The 11,564-nt window shown below is 40.1% G+C and overlaps 1 protein-coding gene and 1 pseudogene across 1 annotated transcript in view; one reads left to right on the top strand and one right to left on the bottom strand.

Moving 5' to 3' along the window:
- The first annotated feature begins 206 nt into the window (after nt 1–206).
- The window catches only part of Sgo2 (shugoshin 2), a 43,051-nt gene continuing 31,693 nt past the window's right edge, over nt 207–11,564 (top strand). The window contains exons 1-4 of the mRNA XM_029563565.1: nt 207–337; nt 3,598–3,723; nt 6,147–6,322; nt 7,328–7,405. Coding sequence (XP_029419425.1) covers nt 3,615–3,723; nt 6,147–6,322; nt 7,328–7,405 — 363 coding nt within the window. The 5' untranslated portion in view covers nt 207–337; nt 3,598–3,614. The remainder of the gene's footprint in view (nt 338–3,597; nt 3,724–6,146; nt 6,323–7,327; nt 7,406–11,564) is intronic.
- LOC103734489 lies at nt 10,717–11,340 on the bottom strand (annotated as a pseudogene).

Genomic DNA, 11,564 nt, shown 5'->3' with positions numbered 1-11,564 from the left:
CTTGAGGTGACTGTCAAGCCTTCAGCCATCTGTTTAATAATTTAGTCTGCGGAGTAGTTTACTTACCATCAAAGATGGAGGAAACGGTCCCCCTCCCACCGGCTGGGGCGCCCCTGGCTCGCCCAGCCACGCCCACTAGGCCTTGGCCGAAGAGTCCCGCCCCTTCCGTCTCCTACTTCCTGGTAACCGCGCGCCTTTGCACCTCCCTCTCGGTATCTGATTGGTTGCTGCGCCAAACCGCTAACTGCCGCCGCGGAGTTTAAACTCGCGTCCCGGATTCTGGGACACGGCGTAGAGCTCCTGGAGGTGGGTGCCGATTCCCCGAGCTCAAGGAACGGTAAGTCAGTGCCGCCGCCCCGCCTCCCAGCGGCCCGCGTACCCCGTGTGTGTCTCCGCGGGCCCTCCTGGCTGCGTCGGTCTCGGTCCCTGGCTGCCCTCCGCCCTCCCGGAGCCCGACCGCAGCCTGGCGGCGGCTTGCAATTCCTAACCGGCCGAGCTGGACTTCTGATCTGCTTGAGCCACCAGCTCGCAGGTCAGCGCCCGGAAAGAAGGCGTTTCTATCTGGTGATTGCTCTGTTCTGTAATAACCTCTGGCGCTTTGTGAGTGCTCTGCAGGCCCAAAGACTTGAAGGAGCCCTCTGTTTTGGAGCTCTTTTAGAACAGAGGCTGGCAGAAGGCGAAGGAATGATGAGAAACTGAACAACGTGGAGCTTACATACAGATAGGAGTTCAGTAGAGAAGAGGGACGGTTTCTAGGTGGAGGATCTAATTCAGGAGAATTGGATGCGGAATTTTGTGTTTTGAGATAGGTGAGATGCTGGCTGACATTGCAGGATAATAATGAATGGGCGTTACTGAGTGCTGACTAGGTACCTCATCCCATTCCAGGCACTGTGCATGCATTAGCTCAGACCTGGTGCTCTTATTTTTTGTAACTTAATAAATTTGCAAACTGAGACCTAGAGACGTTAAAATCATATAAATATGAAATGTTGGAGCTGGAACACCAACACCTTCCTAAACACTGTCATGTTTTGGTGTCTGTATGGTAACTCATCCCGGAGCCATGTTCCAGGAGCCTGGTTCTGGTTGCTTCTTTTATGCCATTTGAAGTCATTGATGTGGGAGGTGACAGAGAGTAAGGAAGACTGATTTCTAGCATGAGCATTTGGATGAGTGATGGCGCCATTTATTAAGGTAGGGAACTGTGTAAGAGCCAGATTATTAGGGAGGAAAGTTCGACTGTGGTTTCCTAATTAGCAAAATGACATTTGATTTTCCTAACTGGAGTTTTGAAAGACAGACTTAGTTTTTATATTAGGTTCTCTTTCAATGGTGTGAGGTAAGAGTCTGTGTGGTTGCTATGGGCCTTTATGATCTACAGTCTATGGAATAGTGATCATCTTTGATTTTAATTTTTCTTTTGGCAAAATCTTTAGAAGCATTGGCCTTTAATTTTGAAAGATTGGTAGTTAAACTATTTCTCTATTGCAGAAATTCCTTCTAAAACCATCTTCTATAATTTTCTTGACAACTCCCAACAGTGGCTCAATGCTTTCAAAAGTGACCCATTTCAACACTGGGCAGTTTTTTTTTTTTTTAACTACTGAAAATTTCTTCCATTCATCCAGCCATTTCTACTACAAATGTTTATCCAAAGAGCTATTATGTGCCAGGCACTAAGAGTCCAGGAGAAAACAAACTTGACAGAAATCCATACCCCCATTGAACTTACATTTCAGCAGGAGAAAACAGACTATAAATTACTTTGACTGGGAAGGCTCATTAAGATAGTGATTTTGAGCAATGATTTGGAGGGAGTGAGCAAGCCCTGTGGTCGTTTGAAGGAAGAATGGGTGCAAAGGAAAAAAGAATGTGAAGATTCTTCGCTGGGAGCATGTCAAAAGTAGGCTGTAAGGTGGGAACTTAGTGAAGAAGTCAAGGGTACACTGCTAAGGAAATGGGGAAGGGGAGGTGTGCAGTTTTGGTGGAGTAGTCAGAGAGAATACCTGACTGAAAGGTTTGTGGAGAGAATTACAAACTGAGTAGACACAATTCCTTCTAGAGGTTTTGCTGTGAAGAGGGGTAGAGCATTGTGGTATCTGAGGATGAAATGAAGGCTCTGTGATGGTTAATCTTGATTGTCAGTTTGATAGGATTTGGAATCACCATCGAAACAATGGCATTGTATTCAAAGCTGGAAATTTTTAGGGAGGAGGTAGAGTGAATGTTCCATAATAAGCATGAATGTTGTTTAACTTCTAGTAGGGTACTGTAGAAAAAATAGTTGCTGCTTGACAGAGCTGCTGGTTCGTGGGGAGAAAGGGGACGTTCAGGAGAGACAGAAACTGTAAGTGGATTTATAAATGATAATTGATTATGAGTTCCAGAAGGCTCTAGGAGCTGTCCGTGGGTGAGTTGGGGACTGTGTTCATTTCCAGTGCCCACTGTAGTGAAGTGATACAAGCAAAATGGCTTAAAACAGAAATTTATTTTCTCACAGTTCTGGAGGGCTAAACCCACACTCAGTACCACCAGCAGAAACCCGGGTACCTGTAGGGCTACACTCCTAGAGGCTGCAGATGAAGTATTCCTTGGTGCTTTCAGCTTCCAGAGGCTGTAAGCAGCCTGTGGCCTGTGGCGACGTCATTCTCATTTCTGTTCTTCCTTGTGAAGATGCTTGTGATACTATTAAACATTACCCAGGTAATTCAGATTAGTCTCATCACTAGATCCTCAAATCTATAGACTCCACTCAGGGGACATTTTCTAGCCTCATACAGACTATGAAATGATGTGCAGAATTGGAGGGGAATTAAAGTGAGGAGGATTAGGATCACAGGGGAGTCTATGGGCTCTTGTGATGGACATGAAATAAGATAGTTCTGTGCACTTAAGGCAGGTCATGGTTGAACAGTTGGACATTGAGGGTAGGCAGGTGCAGGTGACAAGATCCTTTCTAGTTATCTGCAGATGGAGGCAAGGAGGCTGGGGGCAGGAATATAGGCTTGGGAGGTTGGCCTTGTTCAAACAAGACCTCACTGGAACTCTACCTGCTCCGTTCTCTGCCAGTTAACCATGCCTCTGATGTCTAGGTGTTAGAGTCATTATTCTTGTATTATACAATTATTACTTCATGTTTCCATTTCTATTAAAGTCTAGATATAACTCTAATAGACACAGGTGAGCTTATAATTTCCTTCTGTTCTGCAGCCCTTCACTCCTTCCTTGAATTCCTCATTTCTCCTGTGTGTCTCTTAAACCCTGCTTTCCTATCTAAGGTTATCCTTCATGCATTTATAGCGAAACAGTGTCTCTACATTGGATTACTCCTTTCATGACAGCAGGGACCCTGTTCTGTCACCTGTCCTATTCCACAGCCTCTCCCAGGAATATAGAACATGAAGTATTTATCTTTGGGGGATTCACTTTAAATTACCCTTGATTACATGAATTCCTGCTTTCAGATTTTTATGCAAAGTACTACAATTACTTATGTACAAAGTCGTCATTTTTAGACTGTGTCGATCAGTTCCCAGTTTACCTTTATTAATCAGTACTGCAGTCACCTCCCCCTTCCTTTTCCATTCACTTTAGTGATAAAATACCCGGCGATGGAAGTCGACTCAGTTACCTCGGGGATCAAGAGACGAGTGAAAGACCGAATTTCAAAGACAAAGCTGAATGTTTCTCTTGCTTCAAAAATCAAAACAAAAATAATAAGTAAGTGCCATTCATTTTAAAGTATACTTTTTTTTTTTACCTTCCCGAAGAACTGATTTATTTGCTACCCTATTTTAGCAAATATAAAAAAAATACTCAAATGGTGACTTTGTTAGCTGATACTTCTTCTTTTGAACTGTCTTTGGCTTTCAACTCCTCTGTTAGTTGAGTGGTCTTGGTGATTTATTCTCAGTGGTGATAGTGAATTTTAAGCAGGACTATTTTGTGTCCACTATTATGAAGGGATATGCTAAGTCTGAGGAGAACAGCAGGAAAATAGTACTCCTCTGTGGCTTCTGGAAATCCTAGTTAGTTATGATCTGTTTCTGTTGGGTATGCTAAGGAGAGCTATGTGAAACTACTCTGTACTAAAGATAAAGTCCTTTTGTGGACTCTGTTTTATAGATGCCCAAACTTTCCCTGAATATCTAAATGTTATATTTAATGAAAAATATTGTAGTGAGGTGTGATGGCACATACCTGAAATTCCAGCACTTGGAAGACTGAGAATAGCCTGGGACTACATAGCAAGGCCCTGCCACCTATATATAATATGTATTTTATATATGTATATGTACACACACATTACACTGTACTTTTACCAGTGGAGTGGGCTACTAACATGCAGTAGAAACTAAGTTCAAATTATGAAAACATAATTATGATTTAAGTGTATTAAGGGAATATACTACTTTAAAATGCCTTCAGCGAATGATGCACACTGAGATTTCTTTGCTACCAAGAGAATGAAATTTCAGTGTTGATTTAAATTATATTTACATAGTACTTTTAAACAGAATAAATGAAGTCTAAATTGCAGGAGATTACTAAAAATAAGTATGATCTTTTGGGTAAAGGTAGAAGATCTACAGGTTTTATGAACCTCTCATTTGAGGGTTAAGAAATGGACTTTAGGATCATAAACTATTTTATTCAGTTGTGGAAACACAGAAACCAATGTAAAAATTTTAGATTGGATGCCCTAACTCTTGTAACCCTCCAGTTTAAGCTGCAGGATCAGCTTTTCTGCTCTGCTTCTAGTTGACATAGGAAGGAAGGCAGGGAGTAGTTCATTTTTGTGATTTATGTGTCTGGAATACTAGGTTTGTATTACTGCTCTTCTAATCTGTCTAGATGCTGGGTCTGTATTACTGTTGTCTGCAGTGCTGGGTCTCTGTTACCCCTGTCTAGAGTGCTGGGTCTCTATTACTGCTGTCTGGAATGCTGAGTCTATTACTGCTGTCTAGAATGCTAGGTCTGTATTACTGCTATGTGGAATGCTGGGTCTGTGTTATTGCTGTCTGGAAGACTGGATCTGTATTACTGCTGTCTGGAATGCTGGGCCTGTATTAGCACTGTCTGGACTGTTGGGTCTATATTATCACTGTCTGGAATGCTGGGTCTGTATTACTCCTTTGGAATGTTCGATCTGTGTTACTGCTGTATAGAATGCTGGGTCTATGTTACTGGAATGCTGGGTCTATTACTGCTGTCTGGAATTCTGGGTCTATCACTGTTGTCAAGAATGCTAGGTCTGTTTTACTGCTGTCTGGAATGCTGGGTCTATTACTGCTGTCTGCAATGCTGGATCTGTATTGCTGCTGTCTGGAATGTTGGGTCTCTGTTACTACTGTGTGTAATGCTGGGTCTGTATTGCTGCTGTCTGCAATGCTGGATCTGTATTGCTGCTGTCTGCAATGCTGGGTCTGTATTACTGCTGTCTGGAATGCTGGGTTTCTATTACTACTGTGTGTAATGCAGGGTCTGTATTACCACTGTCTGGAATGCTGGGCCTGTATTGCTGCTGTCTAGAATGCTGCATCTGTATTACTGCCATCTGGAATGCTGGGTCTGTATTACTGCTGTCTGGAATGCTGGGTCTGTACTACTGCCGTCTGGAATGCTAGGTCTGTACTACTGCTGTCTGGAATGCTGGGTCTGTATTACTGCCGTCCGGAATGCTGGGTCTGTACTACTGCCGTCTGGAATGCTAGGTCTGTACTACTGCTGTCTGGAATGCTGGGTCTGTATTACTGCTGTCTGGAATGCTGGGTCTGTACCACTGCTGTCTGGAATGCTGGGTCTGTATTACTGCTGTCTGCAATGCTGGGTCTGTATTGCTGCTGTCTGGAATGCTGGGTCTATTACCTCTGTGTGGTATGGTCTGTATTACTGTTCTTATTCTCAGCTGCACTCCTCCTAGCTGTCTTCATCTACTAGCATTTTTTTTTTTAAGCTCTAAACTCTGGGTATACTTTTCTCAGAATTATTCCTGTCTTGCCAGTCTCTTCCAACCATCACTTGATATTTATAAAGTGAAATGCATTTTTATCTGAAATAGTTTTGCTAAAGAATGTGAAATGTTATCAAAGTAAATGTAACATATAAATTCAGTATTAACTCTTTTAAAAATCTTTTTATAGACAATTCTTCTATTTTCAAGATCTCTTTAAAGCACAACAACAGAGCATTAGCGCAGGCTCTCAGCAGAGAGAAAGAGAATGCTCGAAGAATTACAACTGAAAAGATGGTATTACAAAAAGAAGTAGAGAAACTGAATTTTGAGAATACCTTTCTTCGCCTAAAGCTAAATAACTTGGTATGGAAACTATTCTTTTGGATTCTACTTTAAACTGAAATCTTTTAATTACATTACTATAGAGACTCTAAAAATGTTTAAAAATTTCAGTTGTAATAAGCAATTATTGAAAGTCAGTGTGCCCTCTAAATCTATGTTAAAGAACAGACAGTTCTTGGATTTTAAAATAGGCATCTTCTCATATTCTAAATGTATTCTTGTATGCTCTGCAAACCAACCTAATGCCGTTATCAACATTTGACTGCTTACCATATGCAAAGCTTGGTGTATTACAGTACATTTTAAAGTGGTGAGCATAATTCGTGTAGTGAATTGAAAGGGGAGTTCCCACAGTGTTTCTGTTTTCTTTTAATCTTGCATTTTACTGGCTATAAGCCAAATAGAATGGAGGTCGTATTTCTTTCTTTTCCTTTCAAACAACAACTCTGCCTGCCCACAAACAGGGCAAGAAAGCCAGTTATTTATCTAAATTGTAACATTGTAGATCTAAAATGAGTAGAAATTAATTTAAAATGGAAAAACAGCCTGCAATACTTGATGGCTAAATTTCCAACTATGTATACGTGCATGTGATACATGATTATGGGAATATAAAAAAATGTAAGAAAATTTAAAGCCAGCCTCTCAAAAGCATTCAAAATGTATCTGTGTATATGCATAGCTGTTTTAATCATTCATCACAGTACCTTTTGAGCTCAGTGTTATCTTAGTAGAAAATGATCACTGGGCATGGTAGTTCATGGATGCAATCCCAGTAGTTTGGAGCTAAGGCAGGAGGATTGCCATGTATTTAAAGCTATTCCTGCCTATGTAGTTAGTTCTAGGCCAGCCAGAACTATAGTGTGAGTCCCTGACTCGTAAACAAATAAATAAACAAACAAACAAACAAACAAATGTTTGAGAAGAATTGAGTCTTCTTATGTTGATGGTATCCGTAAATGTATGGTATTATAATAAATTCCAAATCTTAACTGATATAAAGAAGTCTTTATTTTACATACACAGAATAAGAAGCTTATAGAAATAGAATCACTTGTGAACAATAATTTGATAACTGCAATTGAAATGAGCAGCCTTTATGAGGTAAGTGAATCTAATGAGTAGTATTTTTTAGCATTACTGAAGATAATTGAGATTAGTTAAATAGCATCAAGGTTAGATATTGTTTCAAACTTTGTGCAGAGAAATGGCAATAATTATAACAGCACATGATCATTTTTGTAATTGGTTGTTGAAATTATTTCATGTAAATCACATTGTGATTTAAAATAATAGAATTAAACAGTTCATTTGAATATAAAGATCTCTTTGTCTGCAAATAGACGCAGTAACATAAAGTCTTAGTAAAAAGCCAGCATTTCAAGTTAGAAAAGAATTTGGTTTGTTTTAAAATAAAAAGACACAAAAACCATTTGAGTGAAAAGTAGAGGCAGCTCCTACTTTATACCAATATCTAAGATAAATTCCAGGTAAATTATTTTAAAAAGGGAATTGTAAGAAATAAGAAGAAAGTAGGAATGATTGTGTTAGGCAGAGGAGGCTGACCCCTACCTGGAAGCAAAGACAGAAACCAAGGAGCATTGATAGACCTCTTTCCTCAGGAAAAAAAATTAGACGACTGAGTTGTAAAAGGAAAAGATAAATGGCTAACTGGAAAATCATGTAAATGTGGCAGTCAAAGCATCACTATTAGTAATAAAGGGTTTTTTGTAGGGCTGGAGAGATGGCTTAGCAGTTAAGAACACTGGCTACTCTTGCAGAGGACCTGGGTTGGATTCCCAGTCCCCACACAGCGGCCAACAGCCATCCATAACTCCAGCTCCAGGGGATCTGACACCCTCTTCTGGCCTCTGCAACCTTTGCACAGCACAGGCGCCCTTACATGCAGGCCATATACTCATACACGTAAAATAAAACTTAGTAATTTTAAAAAGGAATTTTTGTAATGTAGCATGAGGAAAAGGATATCAGAAAAACGAGGAATGGTGAAGGACCAAGTACTAGTGAGACTAGCTTAGTTTTCTAAATAGGAAAAACAGGCTTATTTGTAAGTAATATGGTTGGGAAAGATTAGTGAAGGCTGACTTTTATAGATCCTGAGGCAATTTGATGTTTCAGAGGGTAGGTTTTAAATGGGATTACCTTCATTTAGACACCAACTCTACTACCCAGCTTTGGTACTTCTAAGTTCTGTGACTTTGAGCCTAAGCTGTTTGAATTTGTTTCCTTATCAGCAACATGTTGATACTGGTTATAGCCTACAAAGTTCTTATGAGACTTAAATTTGGCTATTAGTAAAAAGAATGTAATAAATGTTTATTTTTTATTATATGAGTATTTTCTTGTACTTTCTAATTTTTTTTTCAAATCTCTCCTTGTAAAAACATCTAAAGTCACTTACAAAATTATGTTTATAATTTAAATATATCATGTTTATGGTAAGAAGACAAAAGCCATTTTCAACCTATGTCAATATTTAGCTCCTTTTTAAAAGCTAGTCAATGGATATATTCTTAAGAATCTAACTTAATCCACATTAGGATAAAGAAGGGATTTATTTAAATATCCCTATGGAAAAATGTTCACAGGAGATTTAGCTAGCTACTAGCATTATGAGACCTAGGACAGCCAGAGACCAGGGGTACCTTGTTTACCTAGCACTGTTTAAGAAGCAGAGGTGCCTTTCATTGGCAGGCAGAGGACAGGGCTGTTTTGCTGATCAATTTGCAGGGCACAATTGAACAAACTAAAACTGGAGCCTGGTACAACAGTGGCAGTGCAGAGTCAGTACAGGAATGGACTTGGGGTGAGACAGAAGCTGTGTCCTATGATCCTTAGTAACTTTGGAGAACAGCCCACAAGTGTTGCTTAACTGTTGTGAATTACATAATATAAAGCCTCTTTATTGGTTCTTTAAAAATCTTACATAAGGGGCTGGAGAGATGGCTCAGCAGTTAAGAACGCTGGCTGCTCTTACAGAGGACCCTGGTTCAGTTCCCAGCATCCACATGTTGGCTAACAATCATCTGTAACTCCAGTTCCAGGAGATCTGACGCCTTCTTCTGACCTCTGCCAGCACTGCACAACACAGGTGCACTTACATACATGCAGGTAATACACTCATACACATAAAACTAATAGATAAACTCTTTTAAAAACTAGTACATAAAATCAGCATTGTTCCCAGAGGGTTTTGTTTACCTTTGGAGAACTCAAAAAAAGGCTGAGATCAGCATCTAGACTGGGAAAAGGAAAAGTGGGGAGTGGATGGGAGCAGAAGCTAGAGGACGAGGGTCAGTGCAGAATTTTCTCTCCACTTTCTTGGAATTATTACTCAGTAGACAAACTTTAATATTATTTCACAGTTCCTCTTCATTGTAGTTGTTAGTGACAGGAAGGCAAAGGGTAATTTAGACATTTGATTCTAACATTGGAACAGTATTTTTAAAATATAGGGTAAAGTCTCATACCTACTTCTGTCTTAATTAAGGGCTTGATTTTTACCCTCATTCTTTTAAATTTATTTATTGTGTGTGCTAGAGTATGAGTATGGGTTGGGTGCACACATGCTATGGTGGGCATATGGAGATCAGAGGAACCTCTCAGGAGTTGGTTCTCTCTTGCCACCTTGTGGAGTCTGGGGATTGAATTCAGGTAGTCAGGACTGTGTGCAAATGCTGCTCGCTACCCCCTGAACCATCTCACCAGCAGAAAAAGTAATACTTTAAAAATAAATTATTGTTATTGTGTGTGTGGAGGTCAGAGAACAACGTCTTGTAGTTGGTTTTTTTCTTTCACCTTTATTTGGGTTTCAGGGATCAAACTCAGGTTGTCAGGCTTGGGTAGAAAGTACCTTTACCCAATGAGCCATCTTGTGGCATCTGTGTAGCCTGCAACTACTTTTTCCCCATTTTCTCTCTCCTCTTCACACCTCTTGAATATAGTTGCTTTCATTTTTTTTCTTTACATAAAACAAACATGAATTATAAATAATTTCTTACACAAACAACATTATACTATTCTGTACCTTGTTTCTTTTCATACGACATCTTGTGGATCTCCATATGATTACATGGAGTGCTTTCACATTCATTTAGTACTGTCTAGGGTAGATCTAGAAAGGACTTCTAACCCAATAGACTCCTATTATTGGACACATGGGCTGTGTTTTGCTGTTAGCTTAGTGTTAGTGTGGACTACTTCTTCCTTGTAGCATTATTTCTCCTCTTTTCTGGATTATTCCCATCAGGATGCAAAAATCTTATTTTATTTCTTCTAAAACAAAACAAAACAAAACCTTAGTCTACTTCTCAGCTACCTCACAGTTCTTTCCTTTGTAGTAAAACTTTTTTTCTTAATGTTTAATGATAGAAAACAAAATCATACTAAAACTTCTAGAAGAGCCACTTGTTCTTGCCTATCTTATATTGCTCCTCAAACTTGACCTTGGCTTCCCATCTGGCCTTGCATTTCAGAGCTGGGCCTCTAAAGACATCCTTGTTAATGACAGTTTTGTCCAAGGGGCTGTCCACGAGTGTCTTGTGGGAGTGAGGTAATTGTAGTTACATATTTTCATGAAAGACTTGATCTTTGACCTCTTGATTTTCTTCTTGTCCATGGTGGCTGTCGCTTTGTAGGGATAGTGGTCAGTTCTAGCCACCAGAGATATAAAGTGGTCTGAGGTGCCATCATCAGTGTTCTTCACGATCATGGCTTTGTGTCTGGAATAGCGTCCAGCCAGGATCCGCACTCCCTTCTCAGGTTTCGTGACCTTGCCCGTTTCAGCAGTAACCAGCAGGTGCCTGGCTGAAAGGAAAGAAGGGCACTAGCAAACTTGTCCGCTTTCTCTTGACGTATCCTGTCCCTGTTGGGTTTTTCTACCATATCACTGAAATTCTTTTGAAACGTCTCATGCTGACTCTTTTAGGAATTCCAAGATACTGCACTCTCTTACGTCTCTCCCCATCTTTCTGACTATTCTTCTCTAGTCTTTTTGTTTGTTTCTCCAACTGCTTCATTTTCAGAGTGCCCCAGTTCTTGGACTTCTCTTTTCTAGCTACACTCGTTCTCACTAAATAATTTCACCTGTCTTTATTTTGGTTGCTGCACTGTACTGATAACTCTGAGGACTTGCACCTCCAGCCTTGCCCTCCTCAAGTTTCAGACAGTGCATATCCAGCTGCCCAGGGCATCACAGAGACATTTCAACTTTTGCATTTCTCACCAAACTCATTTTTTTTTT

This window comes from Nannospalax galili, unplaced genomic scaffold (assembly GCF_000622305.1).
Source record: "Nannospalax galili isolate Female #2095 unplaced genomic scaffold, S.galili_v1.0 scaffold610, whole genome shotgun sequence".
In the NCBI taxonomy this organism is placed as follows: domain Eukaryota; kingdom Metazoa; phylum Chordata; class Mammalia; order Rodentia; family Spalacidae; genus Nannospalax; species Nannospalax galili.
This window is presented reverse-complemented; position numbering and strand designations above follow the sequence as displayed.